General features: G+C 38.3%; 2 protein-coding genes and 1 long non-coding RNA gene across 7 annotated transcripts in view; 2 read left to right on the forward strand and 1 right to left on the reverse strand.

The window, feature by feature from the left end:
* Window positions 1–23,296, reverse strand: part of rasal2 (RAS protein activator like 2) — a 106,920-nt gene that overhangs the window by 79,632 nt on the left and 3,992 nt on the right. The window lies entirely within an intron of this gene.
* LOC114479475 (serine/threonine-protein kinase pim-2-like) lies at window positions 2,374–9,591 on the forward strand. 3 transcript variants are annotated; one of them, XM_028473168.1, is made up of 10 exons: window positions 2,374–2,422; window positions 2,572–2,847; window positions 3,655–4,065; window positions 4,269–4,688; window positions 4,982–5,076; window positions 6,084–6,134; window positions 6,224–6,439; window positions 7,857–8,034; window positions 8,141–8,311; window positions 9,401–9,591. In XM_028473168.1, exons 2-10 carry the CDS (start codon window positions 2,799–2,801, stop codon window positions 9,493–9,495), a joined length of 1,686 nt encoding a protein of 561 aa, XP_028328969.1. In that variant the 5' UTR covers window positions 2,374–2,422; window positions 2,572–2,798; the 3' UTR covers window positions 9,496–9,591. The 3 variants fall into 3 exon arrangements, with proteins under 3 accessions (XP_028328969.1, XP_028328970.1, XP_028328971.1); XM_028473169.1 differs by having other exon boundaries at window positions 2,393–2,847; window positions 4,272–4,688; XM_028473170.1 differs by having other exon boundaries at window positions 2,393–2,847; window positions 3,658–4,065.
* LOC114479478 (uncharacterized) lies at window positions 21,360–22,065 on the forward strand. Its single transcript, XR_003675997.1, has 2 exons — window positions 21,360–21,547; window positions 21,673–22,065. It is a non-coding gene; the product is annotated as an uncharacterized LOC114479478 (long non-coding RNA).

The raw sequence follows: 23,296 nt of genomic DNA on the forward strand, positions 1-23,296 counted from the left end.
TTTTGGGCATGATGGCATCTATGATTGCTGTAGTGCCGCTCGGACTGTTAAAGATGCGCGCTTTTCAGCGCTGGTCTCGCTCACACCGGCTGTGTCCACAGCGTCACCTCCAGTGGATGTTGATAATAACTCCGTCTTGTATGATGGCTCTCCACCCTTGGAGGGATCCCGGGTTACTAAGCCAGGGCTCCCCGGTAGGGGGGTGTGCTTTCGCAAAGTGGTGACCACAGATGCCTCCCTGATGGGATGGGGGGCTCTGTACAACGGAGCAGCAGTGAGAGGACTCTGGACCTCAGTACAGAGCAGGCTTCACATAAATTATCTGGAGCTGCTGGCCGCTTTCTTGGTCCTGAAGTATTTTCGCTCTGTGCTATCAGACCAACATGTTCTGATCAGGTCGGACAACACTACAGTGGTCTCGTACATTAACAGGCAAGGGGGTACACGATCACTTGCCCTGCTAAAACTGACTCACTCTCTGTTGATGTGGGGCAGTGTTCATTTTCTGTCTCTGAGAGCCACTCATGTATCAGGACGCCTGAACCTGTGGGCAGACCTTCTCTCCAGAGGGGGTCTCCATGTGAGAGAGTGGAGATTACACCCTTTGGTAGTGGCTCAGATATGGGTTCGATTTGGCAGGGCGGAGGTGGACCTCTTTGCTTCCTGGGCAAACGCCCACTCCCCCCTGTTCTTTTCCATAACAGACCACAATGCACCTCTGGGGATGGATGCGCTAGCGCACCCATGGCCCAACAAGCTCCTGTATGCATTTCCCCCAGTGGAAATGATACTGCCCGTGTTGGAGAGAGTGCGTCGTCAGGGTCTGTCCCTGATTCTGGTGGCCCCTCGGTGGCCTGCGAAATCATGGTATGCCGAGATAATCAATCTACTGGTAGCGGAGCCATGGCAGCTTCCTCTACGCAGGGACCTCCTTTTCGCAGGCAGGTGGAGAAGTGTTTCATCCACATTCGGAATTGTGGCAGCTACATGCCTACCTGTTGAACAGTCAAATTTAATGGCTCAGGGTCTGCCCCCAAGTGTGGTGGCAACGATCCAGCGTGCTCGGGCATCATCCACTCGTGGCTTGTATGCTTATAAATGGCTAGCATTCGAGCAATGATGTCAGGACCGAGATGTACTCCCATTTCAGTGTTCAATTGTGGAGGTTTTGACCTTTCTTCAGGAATTGTTGGATAAAGGTCTGTCCTTTTCCACTATTAAGGTTTATTTGGCAGCTATTTCTGCCTGCCATGTTGGTTTCAATGGAGTGACGCCAGGTGCGCATCCGCTGGCCATGCGTTTTTTAAAGGGAATTCGCCAGATGAGGCCTGTGGTGAAATCCATCATCCCCTCATGGGATTTAACTGTAGTGCTGGATGCTCTCTGTGGCCCCCCTTTTGAGCCTATGGAGTCAGCAGATATGAATTTTTTTTCATATAAGACTGCACTACTTCTCGCTTTGACCTCCGCTAAGAGAGTGGGCGATCTTCATGCGTTATCAGTGCATCCTTCTTGTACCCAGTTCACTTCAGATGGTTCTAAAGTCACATTACGCCCAAACATGGCATATGTGCCTAAGATCATCCCTTCAGTTCATAGCGCCATGATTTTTGAGCTAATGAGTTTTTGCCCTCCTCCTTTTGCATCTGAGGAGCAAAGGAGGTTACATTCCTTGTGTCCTGTACGTACTCTACGTGAATACATAGACCGCACTAGGAGTGTGCGTTTATGTGACCAGCTGTTTGTGTGTTTTTCTAATCCAGCTAACGGTAAAACCCTGTCTAAACAGCGGCTTTCTCACTGGATTGTGGAGGCTATCTCCGTGGCCTACAACAGCAGGGGTCTTCAGTTACCTCAGGGTGTGAGAGCACATTCGACCAGGGGCGTATGTGCATCGTGGGCTTTGTTTAGGGGGTATCTTTGAGTGACATCTGTCGTGCTGCCAGTTGGTCATCACCACACACTTTTGTTTGGTTTTACCGTCTGGATGTAACGGCCCCTTCGGTGACCCATTTGGTTCTTTCCACTGGGTCTAGCATGCACTAGAGGTGCTGGAGGTTGGTTTCCGGTTCATAGCTGCTCTGCGGGGCGTGTATACATGTCCCATACTATACAGTATGTGTTGTACCGAGTGAATCAACTGAAATGTTATGTCTATACCTTCTGTTCCCTGAAGGAGAGGAACAAGGTACAACACTTCTTTGCCCCGCTACACAGCTGGGCTCGGTGAAGAGCGGCTACTGAACTGAAGGATGAATGTGATGACAGCGTACTTATGAGGCAGGCGGAGCCTCACTTATGTCATCACAGATCATCTGCCTTAAAGGCATGATTAGAGGTTTTCTTCAGTAGGCCACGCGGGGGCGTGATATCCCATACTATATGTGTTGTACCTCTCCTTCAAGGAACAGAAGTTATAGACGTAATATTTTGTTTTCACTGCTGATTTGCTGATTTTAAATGTTTTCAATGCTGATTTTAAATGTTTTTATTGGTTTTTAAACTTACACAAATATTGAATAATTATTTATAAATAATAATCTAATTATCTAATTATTTACAATTTTACAGCCCCCCCACTCCCCCAACACAGTAGCTCACACTCGCAAGTCTCAACAGCCAATCAGGAGACCAGTTAAAACTGCTAAATAGAACCTCAACAATTTGTTTACCTTTGGTTGCTGTGGAAACTCAGCCAGAGAAGCATTTGAGGTTCTATCATTTTCTATCGCTTCAAAGCAGTCATTTTAACTACTTTATCCAGAAAGTAAGTGTTATTTGAAGCCTCATCAGAATTCATGGATTTCCTAATAGAGATTCCCAGGCATGTACAGAACCTGACCAAAGGTTAGTGTTTACAGCTCAGTTTTTCTGTGTAATTTAGATTTGTTAAAGGATAGATTTTTTTTACTGGGAAGACTTCTCTCAGAGAGGAGTGTATATTTGACCTTTTAGCTTTAAATCAGTGATAAATGTGTATTTATTTGCTGTAAATTAGTCAAAAATGTCAAGGGTTATATATATATATATATATATATATATATATATATAGCCTTGTCTCTCATCTATTTGTTTTGGTTATGTTCTCAATTACTACAGTTCAATCAACTACAATTAATCACAATTACTGAGCCTGAAATAAATGACCTAATAAACGTTAGCATCTCTTAAGATAACAGGTTCTAAATCAGCTGTAAAATACAATTTGTTTTTTTCTGTCAATATACCCCTTGATTTCAATGTTTTTTTTTTTAAATGGTAAAATGCTGGAAAGCTTGATATCAAACATATTTTAATCACTGGTGATTAACTACATATGTGCAGAACAGTCCATAGAACTGTAACATGGTTCCCCAGTTTTTATAATTGACAATTTTTATAATATTTTCAGGGTAGTTACAATTACAAAGTTAATCATCTGAACTCAATTACAATTCAAATATGATTACGACAACAACAGATATTTAAAGTTACAACTGCGCTATAATTGTAATTAATTATCAATTATAATTGACCCCAACCCTGGAAAAAGGACAGATTGTTGTGTTTTTCTGTTAGAAGTGAACATTAAGCGGTGCTAACATTGGCTTCTAATCATTGAAATATACAAGAAATGTGGAGGACACACTAACATGCTGATGTTCTTCTTTTCAGAAGGACCCATCCCACGACACTTTGAGGCCCCACTCAAGGATGAGGACAGGCTGCTCACAACGGGAAGGGGCCAGAAAAGAAAGGCTGACGAAGACAATGTTCTACTGTCAAACAGCAAGAAACCGAAGGTTGTGGAGGGGTTTCAGGAGCTAAAACCAAACACAACCCTGAAAGCCAGAAGAACCGTTTCACTCTCGGCCACAACGAAAGAGTCCCAAATATGTAACGCAAACAGAGATGGTTCACTGCAGTCCGTGGTAAATGAGTATGTGAAATCATTTGCACCCACCATACCAACTCACAGTCCCTTGTTGGAGGACTATTCTCAGGTTTACCCTGCATCTGGAGAGTCACCAGCCCCTGACTCACCATGTTTAGATGAAACAGATAAAGACTGGTTCCGAAAAAGAGGTAAGATGAACAAAGCTAAACAAGCCTTATCTGTAGTGGCGATTAATGCAGGCACTCATTGTACTTCTAATAATGATTACCCCTTCAGTCTGTATTAGATCTGGGCCATGTATCAAGATTCAAGATATATTGCGCTTTCTATTTTGGCAATATAGAAAATTACAATATTGCCTTTATCGATTTATATAATTTCTTCTTTTCAGAAGGACCCATCCCACGACACTTTGAGGCCCCACTCAAAGATGAGGATGGGCTGCTCACAACGGGAAGGGGCCAGAAAAGAAAGGCTGAGGAAGACAATGTTTTACTATCAAACAGCAAGAAACCGAAGGTTGTGGAGGGGTTTCAGGAGCCAAAACCAAACACAACCCTGAAAGCCAGAAGAACCGTTTCACTCTCGTCCACAAAGGAGTCCCAAATATGTGATAAGTGCAAAGACGCAAACAGAGACGATTCACTGCAGTCCGTGGTAAATGAGTATGTGAAAACATTTGCACCCACCATACCAACTCACAGTCCCTTGTTGGAGGACTATTCGCAGTTTTTCCCTGCACCTGAAGAGTCACCAGCCCCTGACTCACCAGGTTTAGATGAAACAGAGAAAGACTGGATCCAAAAAAGAGGTAAGATAAACAAAGCTAAACAGTGTAAAATACACTATTATCGAGTGTAGAACCCGTATTTTAAAGGTAAATATTGCATACATTCAGGTTAATTTAATTATGGCAACCAAAATTAAAATATGATCAATTGTGCAGCCTAAGGTAATATGCATTAAAATTCAGGATTTCTGATGAATGATTGATCTTTGATGGTTCATGAAGTAATTTTAGAAGTTACAGTTGTGTGTGCGTTTCTGTCTGAACGTCTAAATTGTTGCATTTTCAAACCAATGTGTGCGTTTGTGTGTTTGCAGAGGATTTTGAGGATTCTTTCAAGGAGCAGTGTCTGCTCGGTGAAGGTGGTTTTGGGAGCGTCTACGCCGGTATTAACCTGCTTGATAACAAGTCTGTAAGTTTATACACACAATTTACACACAGTTTTAGTGTTTTCAGCCTTTAAAAATTACATTTACGTCTTCATTTATCCATGTTCAATAACAACTCAATTACGATTACAGCGACCAACATTTTTTCCGATTACTATTAAAATTATTATTTTTCCCCTAAAGGTAAATTACAATTTTGTTCTCAATTACTAAAGTTCAATTACAATCAACCACAATTACTGTGCCTTTAATAAATCACCCCATTAACTGTGACCCTTCTTTTGTGCTAGCATCTCTTTTCAGTTTTGAACCATGTCTTAAATCAACTGTAAGATACACTAAAAAATATTATCTATCACCTAATTTGTTTCACGTCTCTTGGTTACCTTGTTAGGCTTCTTTATCCAGGAAAATATAGGTTTTAATATTTTTGGTGTGGGTGTCTGAGCCTTTTTTTCTGTCAGTATATTCCTAGATTTCCATTTTCCAAAAAATGGTAAAATGATCCTTAAGAGAACCAACAGGTAAACTTGATATGAAACATATTTTAATAATAATAATTATTTATTTTATTTAAAAGTTTACAATAAAAACAGAATAATAAAACAGTAATAAATGTTAACTTTGTGTGTACGCCATAGAACAGTAACCCTGTTCCCCATGTTTGCATTTAATTAAACGTAAATGACAGTTTTTATAGAATTTCCATGACAATTACAATTACCATGTTCAATTAAATTACAGTAACAACAGCAACAGATATTTCCAATTACAATTATAGGTACGTCATAATTGTAATTTATTATCAATTACACAATTATAATTATAATTGACTCCAACCCTGGCCCAGTGTCATAACCAGTCGGTAGAACAGATTAGTTCAGATTTCAGCTTTGATACGACAGTGAAAAATGTTACAAAAATACTCTGAAAACCCCAAAAGTGTATCACATTTTACACGCATTCCCACTGATTTTAGTGTTTAAAAACAATGAACGTTGTGATTAAATGGTTGATTTTTGTCTTCCAGGTAGCCCTAAAACATATTCCGAAGGAGAAGGTGAAATACTGGCAAGTGGATGTAAGTATTTTTCTCATCAATGATGGCAGAAATTCTCAGATTTGGGGCTCGTTTTTGAAACATGGGCTGTTTGTTTTCTAAACTTCCAGAATGGGGAGTTGAAGGTTTTGGAGGCGCTGCTGTTGATGAAAGCAGCCGGTAACCTCGGTGAACGCTGTAAATATAACCCCGGAATCATTGAGTTGGTGGATATTGTTGAGCTTGAAGATGAGGTGGTCATAGTTATGGAACTTCCTGACAATGCCATGGATCTGCATAACTACAGCAAAATGAAGAATGGAGAGATGCAGGAACAGGAAGTGAAGGTAAGCACGACTTTAATCACTGTCTCCAAACTCCTCCCCTCACTGCCCCATATCCTAAGGCTGCTCGATTATAGAAAACAATAATAATCACCATTATTTTAGTCAGAATTGAAATCTTGATTATTTGTCAACCAAATACGTATTCAGTTTTAGTACAAAACAATGTAAAATGTAGGGATGTAACGATTCACTCAACTCCCGATATGATTCGATTCACGATACTGGGTTCACGATACAATTCTGTCACGATTTATTTTACAAAATGGGACTGTAGACAATTGATGACTGAAAAATATTCCTTTATTTTTTTTGGAAAAAAAACTAGAAAATACTGTTCTATTTTCCTTTTATTTTTCATTGTCAAAAGAATCCCTTGATAAAGTATTCAAAACAATACAATTTAACTAAAAATAAATCTTGAATAAAATAAATAAAGGAATAATACAAATGAAGAAGCCCATTAATTTAAATTCTCGTTTAAACTACATAATAGTTATTTTTCTTTTTAAAAGTGCTACTGAAAATGTATTTTGTGTCTTAACAATTGAACTTTAAAAAAAAAAAAAAAAAACGTCATTCACTGATTTACGTCAGATATTTGTTTGGACCAGCAGAGGGCGCTGGTAACCCAGTGGTTGGTTGGCATGCAGAAATTCTTGCAGTGAAGAAGAGAAGCTATGCTAGCAGACAGAGCTAATAGAAAAACGTGACTTTTACAGATATTCACTTAATATTACAGATATTCTTTCGGTGCCAAAGGGGTAAGGAATCATTTATGAACATGTTTAAGAGTATTAGGCGGCCAGAAAGAAAGTAGTAGCAGATTCCGCCCGCCGCTTGTCCACTGCTAAACAAGAGACGGGCTAGATATATAGCGCCCTCTGCTGTTTAAAAAAAGTACTGCGATTCAATTTTCAAAGTATTGATGTCAATCGTGATACCTATGAATCGATTTTTAACTGCCTTACGATTAATCATTTCATCCCTAGTAAAATGTATTCCTTAATCATAAATAAAATCCTTCAAACACTAAAATCAAGTATGTTCACATTTGCACAAAACAAAACACTTCGTCATCAAACCCAAAGTGTTCTCAGATAGGAGAATTTGACTTGCCTTGCTTTTTAACCAAGTGTTTTTTGCTGCGTTTCTCCTGCGATGTTTCAAGACCGCTAGCAACAACTTTCCTCGCGTTCGCCTGCAGGCTAGCTTCAGCTTTGAGAGGGATGGGGCTTAGGAGCTAGCATGCGCATGCATTAAACAACTCAAAGTTAGTATTAATAATCTTTTTTTCCCGTGTGTGCCATGTTTTATTCTTTGCAGATATCCTAAATTGTGGAAGTTTGTTTAATTTAGCAAATAAAACATATGTATAATGACAGTCTTACCCTAACCCTTCTGTCTCTTTCTGTTACAGGTTATCATTCAGCAAATCCTCAAAGCAGCTTTCATAATGCATAAAAATGGGGTGTTCCACAGGGACATTAAAGCAGAAAACATCCTGATTTCCAACACCAATGGAACCCCATCCGTAAAGATCATTGACTTTGGCTGTGGTGATTGGGTCAAAGACGTGCCCTATGAGCAGTTTGCTGGTTAGTGTTTAATTCTTTTCTTGGTTGCACATCTTTGAATCCACAAAATTTCCTCTTTGACTCTCGTTGTGACTGCTTTTTATGTTCCATTTGTTTATGATTCTAGGTACACTGATTTTTGCCCCACCGGAGTTTCTCCACCACAATAAGTACCAGGCTGAACAAACCACGGTGTGGCAGATCGGGCTCCTCCTTCGTAACCTGTACACGCAAAAACCCTATAGCACAAAAGAACACATGAAAGGAGAAACACTGATCATAAACCGTCTCTCTGTTTGTAAGTCATGCAAACACAAACACTTGACTATACTGTCCAGCAGGGGTGTCAAAGTGGTTCAAACCAGTATAATAATGGCATAATAAGCACTAAATAATGACGATTGAAAACTTTTTACCTTGGTTGTTGTGCCAATAAATGAAAGTACATTCTGATTAGTGCTGTCAATAGATTAAAAATATAGTGCGATTAATTAATCATGCTCAGTGATTAATTAATCTAATTAATCTCCTTTTTAATCTCACCTTAAATTTGCTGAGAAGCGCCCTTAACTTGAGGTATTTTCATTTAAATGACATTAATGTGGCAGATTGAAAACACAATGTATAACAAATTGGGCTTTATAAAGTGATTTATTGTTTTAACAGACATTTCCATTCTTCATTGCTTTTTCTCTCCTTCAGATAATATATAATAAATAAAACAGACCCATCAATCACAGTACTGTAAATTAGCACATCGAAAATAACATTATTAACAACTCATGGATTTATTCATTTTGGCGCTGAACCCTGTCATCTTGTCCAGTGTGGACTGGCCACTCGGTCTACTGTAGTGTCCGAAGGACCGCTGTCCATGCTAGCTGCTACATAGTTAGCATTGAGGTGGTAGTGCTCCGCTGGAAGGCTGGAGACTAGCAGAGCTCCACTGATCCACACACTGTTTCTTGCACAATTTGCACACAACTGGGCTTTAGTTTTCCATCTGATGTGTTTTTTTTTTTTTTTTTAACTAAAATTAACGCGCACAAAAACTTCTTCTCAGGTTCTACTGTTGTAGCCGATGCATTAGTATTGAGTATAATGGGAACGCGCGCAATGAGGAGTAAAATTAAGCTATTAATGGCATTCATTTTTTCCTGTAATTAATTGATCGCAATTAACGTGTTAAAGTGACAGCCCTAATTCTGATATTATTAAAACTGTGGCATGATAGGAAAATAAGTGCAAGTGCACCAATAACAGTCTTATATACTATGGTGAGACCCTTTTGATCAAATTAGAAATAGCAGCTTCTTTTTGAATCTTTGACACCTCTGATTTATAGACAATCAGTGTTCTAAAATCTTCCTTTCATTTTACTCTCCAGCAGGAAACACCTTTGCCATGCAGTGCCTGACACAAGATCCTACCCTTCGAGTGGGGTTAGAGAAACTGCTGGAACACGCGTGGTTCAAAGTTTGAAAAAAAACTCCATGAATTTCCACACCGGTGTATGTGTGCAAATGTACAATTACACTGTAAATATCTAAATAAAGTGCAAATATATTCTCAGTCAAATCACTGTTCTCTAAGTCTGGTGAAGAAACACAAGAAATCATGGTAAGAATGAAGTAAAAACAATTCAATGCATCTGTCTATGGGACTCCACATCCCACAATGCAATGTGAAAACTTTTCTGACAATGTCAATAAAATGAATGTTTACAGTGGAGATCAAAACAAACTTTTAAACAAACAGCCATTTCAAACGTGACCTATGAAGCCTAAACTATAGATTAAACTGATTTTGTCTCCAGGCAGCTTTAATTATTGAAATTATAAACAGTAAATTGTCACCATGAGGCAATCTGGCATTGGACTGGACCTTTGTGCAAAGTTTGGTGATTTTTGGCATTTGGGAAATAGGATTTCCTCCCCGGAACAAGAAGAAGAAAAAGAACACAGGATATAATTTACAATAGAATCTTGGCAGTTGAGGCTGTGCCCAGACCTCGAATAACAGAACAATATTAAATATTGTTTGAACAATATTCAAATGAATATGTGCATCCGTAAATTTATAGTAATTTGGTCATTCCAAAACCAACCACACTATGGAACTCCTGTTAATGTCAATATGAATACATACCTCCGATGGGCCTGTACTAGTCTATACTATAATTCAAGGGAGGTCTGTGTGTGTGTGAGTGTGAGTGTGAGTGTGAGTGTGTGTGTGTGTGTGTGTGTGGAGCAAATATCTCCCCAACGCGGTGCCAGTTCGACCTGAAACTCGCTCGACGGGTTCAAAATACCCCGAGTGTGTGTATCTGTTATTTTGGAGTAATTTGGTAATTTCAAAATGTTTATTTTAATTTTATTTCACTTCTGGACGGCCTCGAAATGAAACCTATTCAACTTTTGACCTTAGGGTGTGAGGGGGCGCTAGACGGACCTCACCCGGAAGTTGTATAACGGACCACCATTTAGTCCGGTTACAGTCTGTGTCACGACACCCGTCCATAGGGTGGTATTGACTGTAGTGTTACGCTCTGAGTCAGATCTAAGTGTTTACATGTTACATAGTGAAGGTCACCTGATTACTGCAGCTTCTCTCACGACACACCTGCCACTACATCTAACTACTGACAATAGAGAAGTTTAGTGAAAGTTAGGCAGGTACACGTGGATGGACTGGTGCGCATGAATTTAAAATGGATTATTAGGGTGTCTTACAATGTTAAACTAGGATGACTTACAATTGTACTAATATACACTATCGGTCAAAAGTAATTCAAGTCGTGCAAGTTCAATGAATAGCTTGAAATTATACAAAGTTAAGTACTGAACAGCCAGAGGTAAAAAAAAAATTAAAAATAATGTACATTTCAAAATTATACAAATATTCCTTTTTCAGGGAACATGGAGTAGGCTAACAATTTAAAACTGTTCTGCAGCAATGAAGGTAGAATCAGCCTTGAAAGCTGCTGCTACTAATTCCTACAGGTGTTCACACTTTTCTTGGTTACTTCCAACCACCTCTGTTTGCATAAAAGCAGTGTTGGAACACACTGTGGTACCAGATCCTCATGGGCATCAGGTCAACAGTATTGTTCATAAATTCCACAATTTCCTTTTCAACTCAAATTGCTTATTTGTTCTATGCTTTCATTTCAACATGCAATGACACAATAAACTGAATATTTTTCAGTAAAAAACTAGAAAAAGTGTGGTGTTCTAAAATATCGGTCGGCATCGGCCTTTGAAAATCCCATATCGGTTGACCGCTAATAAAAAATAGATATTTATTAAAATAATGACAAGTATTTTAGTTGTGATAGCAAAAAGATCCATCCATCCATTTTCATACCCGCTTATTCCCGTTTAACAGGGTCGCGGGGGTCTGCCGGTGCCAATATCCGGCGCTCAAAGATATGTTGGCAAAATCAATGTGGGAAGAACAAAAATTGTTTGATAAGATTTGAAAACCTTGATTCAAAACCAAAACAAAACATCTTAATATGTTATGGGAAAAAGTTTCAAGACTGTTGAAATAATGAAATATAAACAATTTTTTCTTACAAATATTTTTAATTAAGTAAGCAAATATAACAAAACAAAACAAAACATAGCAACACTGAAGAAAAAAGATCACTCTCCTTTACACACAACCACCAAATAACTTTAATTTATACGAGCATGACTTATTCTGTCAGACTGTCGGTGCATAGTTGAGGTTTGTTGGTTAAATCTGCCAGGCGACTGCCCAAGTTGTAGAATGCCCCCACCCCTCTTTGAGCAGGAGCCCAAGGCCGTTACGTTCAGACAGGAAACGGGAGCGACATCACACCGAGACAAATTCCACTGAGAAAACTCTTCCTCAGAGAGAAGAGCTCTGGCACAAAACAAACCCTGTTGACTGTTTCACTGGAGAAAATGCTAAACAGCCAAACAATAGAGCAAATACTGACTGAATGCTATACCTGCAGGACCCCTGCTGTATATTTATCATCCTTAAAAGGACTTCTACCTTTATTAGAACTCAACAAACTGACAATATTATATTTTCTCCAAATACAATATTGGAAATGTGATTCCAATGAACATTGAGAGGTAAAGCCAACATTTGAAATACGAAAAGAATAACTGAAGACATCATTTCTGAAAGTGCAGATGACACAGCAAACTTACATCCTGTCAAGGCCTAAAAAACAAGCTGCCCTGTATGACCCACATATCTGTATATATTGGATAATGAAGTGGCTGGTATCCAGGATGACGCTACATGTAGGTCAGAGTTAAAACCCATGGAGCCAAAGCCAAGGAGCAGCAGCCTTGAGAGAAGCTCCAGCTCACACATACAATAAGGGCGGAGCACAACAGCCTGTTGATTAATCCAGAATGTCAACCTTCATGTGTGCGTCTAATCTGTTGACCTGAAGCTCTCCGATTACAGCTGGCTGTCACACATGCAGGTAATAAGCTGTACAGGTGTACAGTGCAGGCAGGTGTAGAGACTCAGACCATCAGGAGAAACAATATAAGCAGCAAAGCAAGGAGAAAATTTAAACTAAAACCAGAGCAACAGCAAGTGGTAGAAAGTGTCAGGCTTTTCAGTAATATTCTGGACAGCCCAAATCAGACTGAAAACCACAGGTAAAGAAACAGGAAATAAAAACAAGTTTGTGAAAACAGGCTCATTGCTTTCGTCTATAATATTCTCAATTTTCTTATTAAATTAAGTCTCCCCAACTTCTCAGTATTAAGCTTGTTGACGAATTGACAAAAGGAGAGAAATCAAGATCACCATTTAAGCCAGTGTATTAAGTAGCTTTTAAAGTATAAATCCAAAGACTCTCTTTGTTGGAGTTTTTCTAGTTTGTCTCCACCCCGTATTGAAAGGGTTACCTGTTCAATACCCTAGATCTTTATGGTGTTACAGTTGCCATGATTAGCATCTTTATAATCTTGAGCCATTGGGTACTGAGGGTTGCCAGTTTTTATTGACAATTTATGTTCTCTTTTCTTTTTTTCTGCCTGTGTTAAAGCAGCTACTAGGGCCATGTTGGCTGAAACGCGTAGGACTACTTTCTAATGTTTCTACAGCCCAAACCTTAATAAAGCGTTTTTAAAATTGCCTCTGAGTGCCTCAGAAATCTTTGGAATTGAGTATAGTTTATTCCCCACCCTGAAGAGCAGCGAGGCAACTCTTTGGCAGAACCCCCTCACAACCATGTCAACCTGTTCCTAATTTAGTATGACGTTAGTATGAAGCAATGAGACTTTATGTTCAATAAACAAATTAAGTGTGGATCTCCTCTGTAGCCAGGAGGATAATATTTTAAAAATGTCAATAGAAGTCATTGACTAAAATTGTCTTGTTAGTTCTCGATTTAGTGGACTAATGTCATTGTTAATTTAGCCAACTGAATAAAGAATAAAACTTGAATTAGAAATACTAGATTTGGGCTAAAAAAGTAAATAAGACTTTCATTAGAAAACTAAAACTGTCCAAATCAAAAGTAATGGTTAAAACTAATACCACCTTTAACATTAGCCAGTCAGGTGACACTTTGTCCACTTCGCACTGTTATCCTGCCGGAAACCATAGCAGATGACCCATGAGCTCCAGCTACAAGCTAAAAATAACAGCAGCCATAAATAAGCACAATGAACCAGCTGACGAACACCAGACCAGGAGTCAAAGCTGGGAAATGATGTATGGATTATATTTCTGACAATTCTCATCTTAAGGACTGTTGGTGGACACTTGAAGATTTGCTGTAGCAACGCTTCTGTGTCGACACGGTGCTTAACACAGAACAGTGAGGACGCCAAATACAGTACTTTCAGTTTCTTCAGAGGCATCTGAAAAATGTGTTCATGAAGTTTGTACAAATATGTAAAGAGGCAGAATCAGAGTGGATAATGTTTAGAACCCTGACTGAGGGAAAGATCATCTCACGTGACAGAATGTAGGGGCACACTTTTTTTATTGAAAAGGACAAGGTAAAACATGACAAGCGAGTACTGATATTCAAAGGGATTTTTAGACAAAAAAAGAAGAGTGAGCTGTGCTAAAGTGTATACAAACGTCTAGCTCGCTAGTATTAGTTGAGGCGCCAAACAGTCTAATCCGATTTAGATTCACAAATTACAGTTTAATCTGCGGCCTTCGGTCACACAGTGATTCACTTCTGCTATGTGACTAGCGCTTTCAAGGCTGCTGCCAGTAATCTGATTACTTCTTGGTAACTGTAGTGCAGCATCCTGACACTTTAAGTGTCACACAAATGAAAGCATTGGTTTTTCCTTAATTAGGTAGGGAGGACATAAATGAAAAAGCATTTCTCAGACAAAATATTTAATATTAGTAGCAGAACCTTTAGCGGTTAAACTACAGCATGTGCCACATTGTCACAATGGCTTCTCAAATGTAACTGTATCACATGCATGAACATAGAAATAAAAATCTTTGAATTTTCTTTCTGCATTGAAAGAATTACATAGCCTAACAGAGAAATCCATTAACAGAAAAATTACTGTGGTGAAACAATGATTAACGGTATGGATAAACAACAAGTTTCAGTAAAAGACTTCCTGCCATTGAATGACTTCCTGTTTTGAGTCAGTTTATATTAATATCATCTAAAGAGAAACTCTAGACTCATGATGATGTGTTGATAGATTTCTTAACTTAAGACACATGTAAACCTATTGTCATGTCTTGTCAGTTCAATCAGAAAAAACTCACGAAGGCTCCTTGTTGACTTTATGGTGTTTTCCTCCTACTTGTTGTCTTGAAATAGGCCCAAGCTTATTTTGAGACAGAGGAATTGGATTTGTTTTGTTTCAGAAAGGAAATCCTGTCTCAGAGCAGCCCATCCTGATAGCAGCCAGCACTGGAAGGAACTTTCCATTTCCTCTTCTGATCAGTCTCCATTGTCTCAAAGTCCACAACACAGACCTGAACCCGCTCACCCACCATGAAGCTCATTCACAGCCAGAAAATACCAGGAACATTCCCCCACCGATCCACTTACAGAACACTTGTATTTTGGTATTTTTTACATATATTGACATTGACGTACTTAGAACCACTAATTCAAGGGATCAACCAAAAGAGCCTGTAATATTTTCAGTGAATTTAAAATAAATAATGCTTTGATTGTGCATGAAATCATGTTTGGCCAGCCCACAATATATCAGAGAGATATCAAGGTATGGTGCTAGGATATGTCCATCAACACCACTGCAAATAAAACAGAACAGGAACTTTTGTACATCTCCAAAGAACCGTAACATTTGCGGTGGGGCAAGGTACAAAGATCACTAGACAAGACAATGTATGATACTGGCCTCAAGATAACGAAATGAGACGATATTTTTGAAAAGGGAAAAAAGTCAACAAAAACTAATCAGTTTGAAGAATAACCATGCTTTCATTTGACCAACTCTGGCCATACATACATATAATCTGGGTATGATTTTTTTTAACTCAATAGGAATGTAATTTTTTTTTAAAGCAATTACATAAATAAGACCAATTTCTCCTGTTTAAAGTGCAAAAAGTGCCACTCTGCAACTAGAACACAAAAACAGATTCCGACAATTCATACCAGTCTAAAATCAAAACAAAATCATGTCATTATTATGGCATTCTTTAAAAAAAAATATTCCTATCTGTGCATAAACTTTGCATAACAACTTTTTTTTTTATTTAAATAGTCTAGACAAGCAGTAGCCTTTACATTGTGTACCTATTAAATTGTGTATTGTGTCATTTTCAAAATGCATTATGGAAGTTGAAGAATTCCCTTAGTACTAAAGAGAAGAAAAACCTGTTGCATCTTGTGTAAAATGATAAAGGCAACTGATAAATCTAAGGACAACAATGACAGAACAGCAGATACAAGAATAACCAAAAGAATGACATTTGATGAGAGAGACTATCACCTTCTCTGCTGTCATATGAAAAAAACACCCCAATGGATGGGCGTGTCTATCCAGCGAGAAGTTCAGGTGTGAATTGGTTTGTGGACAGCAAACTCCCACAATCCCTGATCCAATATAAAAGCTGAAAATAACTGCAGGGAGACAATATTGTACATTTTATACAACACTATGATTGTTCCATATCTGACTTACTGTGTTGAAATAAAACACATACTAAAAATAATCAGTAGAAAACTCTAGAGATCCAACAAACCCATTATTCATTCAGTCAAAATTGTTGAATTTAATAAATTGGTAGATTACAGTATTTTGAAAATTATCTTTAAAGCTCATTAAAAAATTTCACCAATTCATATTCAGAAAAAAATTGAAAAAGGAGAAAGCAAATATGTCTTAAAAGGAACAGCTATTTAAAAAGAAAAAAAAAAAAACACGATTCAGGACAAAACTGATAAAACGTTGTGTTTTTGTGAAAAGGAATCAGTTGATGGAATAATCTGACCAATGAAACCAAAGAATCCAAACCTCCAAAGAGGTAAACAAGACACTCAGAAGATAAATAACAGTTCCCAGTGTTTCCAGTATTGAGAGCCACTTTAACCACTGGACACAATGTGTCTGTCCCTGGACGAAATGATCAAACAGATGTTCTCATGCGTGATCCAACTTAATCTCTGGACGATGGTCGAGGCACGAGCTGGGGTGAGTGAGGGGGAAACAGGATTAGCTGGTGTTAAAGCATCTGCCTGCAGCCTCCCAGTTAGCTTTAATAGGCTTACACGCAACAGCATTTCTCTGGATAATGTACTTTATCGATATTATTTCAGTGAGCTAACACAGAGATGGAATAAAGCAACAGCCTCACTTTAAGCAGTAACCTAATGGGAGCTCCAATGGTGATAAGATAAACTATTTCAAAGGTTTAAAGCAGGGATGGGCCACTCTATCACAGCGGGGGCCACAAAAATCTGATTGTATCTGATCCAAGAGCCACATGATCAACATTTATGTCAGCGTTTAGAATAATGGCCAATCAGAGCATTAACACAGGGGGAAAAGGTTTGGATGTTTTCTAATTTTTTAGTCATTGTGTGTTTTTGTTTTGATGTTGTGTATTTTTCTGTCATTTACTGCGATTTGTGCATTTTTTGGGCTCACTTTCTGTATTGTTGTTTGTGTGTCTTTGGAGCTATTCTGTAACATTTTGTCACATAGACATTTTGTTTGTTTAAGTGTTTGTTGTGTGTTTTGGGAGTTAATTATTTTGTGTATTATGTTGGTCTTCATATTCCTTCCAGGAAGCCTGGGAATTTGCTTTGGGGGCCGCAAAAAAATTGACTGAGGGCCACATGTGGCCCCCAGGCCGTCAGTTGCCTATGTCTGGTTTAAAGCCTTGACAAAATGAATAAGTTCTTACAATGAAAAAAAAAAAAAAAAGAAAAATTCCAAAAAAGGTAAACGGATTAAACTCAGATTTTTTGAATACTTTAAATGTGGCGTTTTATTACTGTCAACATAAGCCAAAAATTGCAACAGTCTTCCAAAAACAAGACTAACATGGAACAGTTATGAGTCAAGAAAAACACAGCCAAGAGGCTGTACAGCAGAATATTTGACTGATTCAAAAAAGATCAGTAAAAAACTCAATAATGAGTCACTACTTTTTTAGAAAGTCAAACTCAACAATAAATACATTGTTTCAACTTCCAGCACAATGTCCTGTACTGGCAGGCAGAAAGCAGCTCCTTATATCTAATGAAAAGCCTGATTGCAACACAAAGGGCCTCTCTTTGGAGTTCACACAGCTTACTTGTGGCTCATAAGGTTTTTTCGTCAGACACTTAAACTAACGACAGTTTCTAAACATGACCCTGTCAACAGAAACACGCGTCGGCCTCGTGATAGTGAAGTGTCAAAGGCGTACTGTTCCTTTCTCTGCTTATTTGCCTGAAGCTAATCTAGTCCTAGTTTTGCTCACAATATTTATGTTAAGGAATTAAGGAAGTATCTTATTAGACCTATCCAAAAATCTTATAAGACATGAATAAAGGATGATTTTATCCTGATCTAGGGCCTCCGATTTTCCATGATCGCAAAAAACGGACGGAAAAAACTGAATTTACGTTCTGAAATGGACAAATCCAACAAGTTTAATTTTTTCCATTCCAAAAGGGTGCCAGCAATTTTGTCCGGCCCATTTTTTTTTTTAATTTGAGGTAAAATTCTTCTGCTTTTTTGTGTTTTTTCAATGCACATAAAGGAAATAAAAATGTGTATACCAAAATCATTTGTAATTCCATTAATTTCGAGGAGAAATGGTGTCAATTCTGGAAAAAATGGCAAACAAATCTGAAAGGGCTCTGGTACAAAGACAGGTTTAGATGTTGATGTATTAGTTGAACTGGTGTTCAGTTTACCCTATGAAACGTTATAACAAACATCTCCAATCACACAGCTGCGCGGGTGATTATTATTATTATTATACATCAATTTTATATAGCGCTTTTCTGGGTACTCAAAGTCGCTTTACAATAAAGGAAGCAGTGTTGGGGTTCAAGGGCACCTCGGCAGTGCAGCTACCAGAACAACTTCGGTTCTTTTGGTCCATACTGAGACTTGAACCAGCGACCCTCCGGTTCCCAACCCATGTCCCGACAGACTAAGCCACTGCCCCCCGCTGATTCACCGGTTGGCTGGAATTAAAGGTTAAATAATTTTTTGGGGGCCATATCACGCATTTTAATGGTTTTTTTCCCCCAATAAATGGGTGTGTGAGGGTCTAGCAGGGTCTAAGGTTGCTCTTGCAATGTAATTTTGCATCACTTGAACATAACCATTCCAATTTTGTAAACCATCTGAAGCATATAAAATGACTTTTTCAACCCTGTTTAGCATGTTTGGTAGTATTTTGAGAAGTTTAATCACCAGTAAAGTCATCCACAGAGTGGAGTGTTTCATCCTAATGTATCCTAGTGTATCCCCACCTAATGCCCCTTTGATACACCTGTGACAGGGCGCCAGTCCATCTATATTATTATTTTATATGTTTTAAAATACAGTACATTCCAAAATCATTCATTACAAACACTTTTTTTTTTAAAAGAGGAAAGTTAAAAATGATGAGCTCAACTTTCTGGAAACAAAGTGACATCATCACCCTCCAATGACTATTAGGAAACATTGGCGTAAAGAAGCCCAAACGACTCATCAGCTGTGTATATACCGTACATACCAGAAGGCCAGCCGAGGTTAGAGCCATTGTTAAAACTATTGGTGGTGAGTGAGAGAGCTGATGTCAGAACCAGTCCTGCCAAATGAGATCACCAACACAAACATGGTGCTGACATCACGCCCTGCCAGGACCGGGCGTACGAGAGGACGACAGAGCAAACATCCTGACTGCATAGTCCAGCTTCCACATAAACGTGTACAGCGTTTAGGAAGTGTGCACACAGGCTTGAAAAACACGTACAACAGTTTTCAGAAGAAATTTTTTTTTTTTAACATCACGTGTCAAACTCAAGACGCGGGGGACAAAATCTGGCCGTTTAAACCATTCATTTTGGCCCAGCAGGAGAAAGGAGAAATTATTGTGTAAATTACTAAATAATTCAGTTATAGATATCTCAGCCCTTCAAAATACACGAATTCAATGAAACTCCACAATATTTGGAGCATCATTTTCCCCATGCTTTTATCACATGACTGCATACATTTAAATCAATTTTCCTGAAAGTATTTCTCATATTTTCCAAAAACTGAATAAAAAATCGTCACGAAATCAATGAAATTTAAAAGAGAAAACCCTACAGAGACTGACATCCGTCACATATTATTTAGATATTGTCGGCGCCTTGCATACTGTGTGTATCATTTATACGTCAAAGTGCAAACTTGGGGAAATTAATGTTGAAATTACTCGTTTTCCTGCCTAAAATCTGTGGCCCGCTTAAGATCAAATTACTTCATATTTGGCCCCTGAACTAAAATGAGTTTGACACCCCTGATTTACATGGTTCAACATTGTGCATGGTCATCACCGTGTTGAAGTTTAATTACAACTCCAATGGTGAATGAATTATTATTACAATAAAAATCATGTATTTACAGTAGATATGGTACTCAAAACCATTACACTAAAAAAACTAAATTATTACAACTTTAGATATATAGCAAATTCATTCTGTAATTTTTTTTGGAAAGTAAAAATAAAAAATAAAACTGCACTTCCTAATGAAATTAAAACAAAAATGGCATAAAAATGTATATTAAGCATATCATTAAATAAATGAATTCAAAAATATCTTAGTGACATGGATAAATTCAGGATCTCACAGTGATCAAGACAGTATATCTATCTATGAAGCCGTAGTCCTATGTACTGTATGTATCACTCCTAACTTTAATGAATCACTGCCAAATCACTGCATTCAATAGAGAACAGAAGTCTGCTCATCTGATGCCCATAAAGTTTTATTTTAGATAATAAAAGGAACAAAAAGCCCTGAATGGGGAACTTGAGCAGCAACAGCTGTAAAGCCTCCCATGTGGAAGTGACTGAAGAAAAACTGAGTCACGGTGTCAGCCATTCATTCAGCCAAGGTGTCAAATTTAAACAACATACTGAACAGCACATTATTCACGTTAAAATGCTTTAAAAAGAGCTGTCGCCATCAACTCTTTTTGTGTGGTCCCAGTGTCAGCTGTGTAAAATCACCCTCTTCAGAGAAAAATTGATACATAAATAAATATCAGTAGACACTGATAAATTAATGGATGCAATAAAAACAAACTTTTGAGCACCATTTTTAACCTTTTTTCCTTTATATTTTGGAGTACATGATGTTTGATTTAATAATTGATAAAAAAATAATCATCTTTGTTTCAGGTCCATATCACAATTAAAAAACATTGATGAATTATTGTGGGTAGGAGCTTTACATTTCTTTGATTATTATCTACTGTAATTTGGGGAAATTGTAGGATTTTGGGGAAAAAAAATAAAATAATTTTTTAACACTTAGAGTTGGGCAATGTGGACCAACTCTAACTGTGTTAGGACGCACTCAGAAATCTATCCAACTGTGCTTTTCATGCTGTTCTGAGAATTAGCGAAAACAGCGACTCATAAAATGCATATTTTAATAAAAAAATTATCTATAAATACAAAAAATACAGGCAATACAGGCAATACTGTAATTTACTATATTGCCAAAACAGAAATCTCAATATATCTTGACTCAATATATATTGCCCAGGTCTATCTACAAATGAATTAGTTGCTAATTTACCCAATGACTCATGTTTTTTGTCATTTTTTATTTTCTCCCATGGGCTGAATTGGATGTTCCAAAGGGCCGGATTTGGCCCCCGGGCCTTGAGTTTGACACTAGTGATGGGAAAACCGGTTCTTTCCTCTGATTCGATTCTTTAACTCTCGAACATTAAATTGAACGAGTCCCGAACGAATCATTTCGTTCATTTGTACAGCAGATGGCGCTGAAGCCTGCACAATGCAGAACTCATACCGCCGACGTGTTTTCTCCAACTATAAATACTGTAGACAAGATGGTTTGCTTCAGGTGACAAAGTATAACACACAAAATGCCATAAGCTATTCAAGCCATTTGAAAACCCAGGAAAGCTAACACACACCACAATAATGTAACTTGTGTCCTGTATCCTCTCTGTTATCATTGTTTAACAGCACGGCAGTCTGGGTAACTGTCACGTGACAGTGAAAACAGACCAATCAGAGAGAAGTAATGCTGCTGGCGCAGAGCTCAGCCTGAGCCAGAGCTGTGAACCGATGAACGATGAACGAGAAAGACCCGGTCAGCCCGCGAGTCATGTGACAAAGGAACCAGTTGGACGAACGAGAACGAAGTACTGAGCTGTGAACGATGAACGAGAAAGACCCGGTCAGCCCGCGAGTCAGACTCGTGACAAATGAACGAGTTGGATGAACGAGAACAAGTACTGCTCTGCTCCACAGCCTGAGCAGACAGAGACCCTTTCGGCTGAGCAGTCGATCACATGACAGCTGGGGAGAGGACAGCGAATGTAAAACTAATTTTGACAATTAATGATACAATTAAAACAAAAAATAATAGTTGATGAGTTGCCTATGTTTACATGGTGCATTTATTGTGTCCAAAAAGTGACATTATTATTATTACTATTATTGTTATTTTTATTGTGTTTGTTGTTATCATTGTTATGTTTGATTATTTTGTGGCAGAGTATAACACAATAAATATGCTGATATAATTTTCGAAAATATTTATTTTTAAAGAGACTTATATATAAAACACACTTTACATTATATACACAACACTACACACATCTAAGAGACAAAAATAAAGTTAAATAGAAAAAGTTAAAGAATAAAATTAAATAAAAACCAAACCAACAATATTGCACAATTAAAAGTGACACATGTGTATTATATACACAACATACACATCTAAGAGTAAGAGACATAAAGTTAAATAGAAAAAGTTAAATAAGAATAAAATTAAATAAAAACCAAACCAAACCAACAATATTGCACAATTAAAAGTGACACATGTATATTACATACACAACACTATACACATCTAAGAGACATAAATAAAGTTAAATAGAAAAAGTTAAATAAGAATAAAATTAAATAAAAACCAAACCAAACCAACAATATTGCACAATTAAAAGTGACACATGTATATTAAAGGCCAGCTTTAAGGCAAGTTGGCATTTAGAAACACAAGCTGGCGGACCTTGGAGGGGCTGAGCCTGTTCCGTCTGTCTGTGATTATCTGCCCAGTCTTTGAGAAAACTCTCTCAGAGGGCACAGATGTGGCCACAATGCACAGTCTAGTTTTCATCACCTCACACAGAGTTTTGAATACGGGCGAGCACATCCTCCACCATGCCAGAGGATCTGATGAGCGGGATAGGAGTGGCTCTGCCAAGTAGGCCCGCATCTCCATCATGGCAGCAGTTGAGGTGCTCGATGTGGCAGAATCTGAGGAAGTGGAAGCCCTGGTGCTTGCAACCCTCTCATCGAAGTCTTCCCAAAACATGGCCCCTGTGCTGGCAGCCACAGAGGGATTTTGAGACTCCTCCTCCTCACTGTGACTGGGGTGGTTGTGTGCTGCAGCAGCTGTGATTCTCTTCACAGTGTCCTCTGCAGCCTTGCTGTTAACAAAAGCTTGCTTTTTGAACCTTGGGTCCAAACAAGTTGCATCAGCAAGCTTCTCAATGTGCTCCACCTTGCTGAACCTCTTCTGCATTTCAGACATCAGGCTGTCCACCAGTTTTTTAATAGGTTCATGGACTGACGGGCTTCT

The sequence above is a fragment of the Gouania willdenowi genome, chromosome 17, assembly GCF_900634775.1.
Source record: "Gouania willdenowi chromosome 17, fGouWil2.1, whole genome shotgun sequence".
NCBI classification, from domain to species: domain Eukaryota; kingdom Metazoa; phylum Chordata; class Actinopteri; order Blenniiformes; family Gobiesocidae; genus Gouania; species Gouania willdenowi.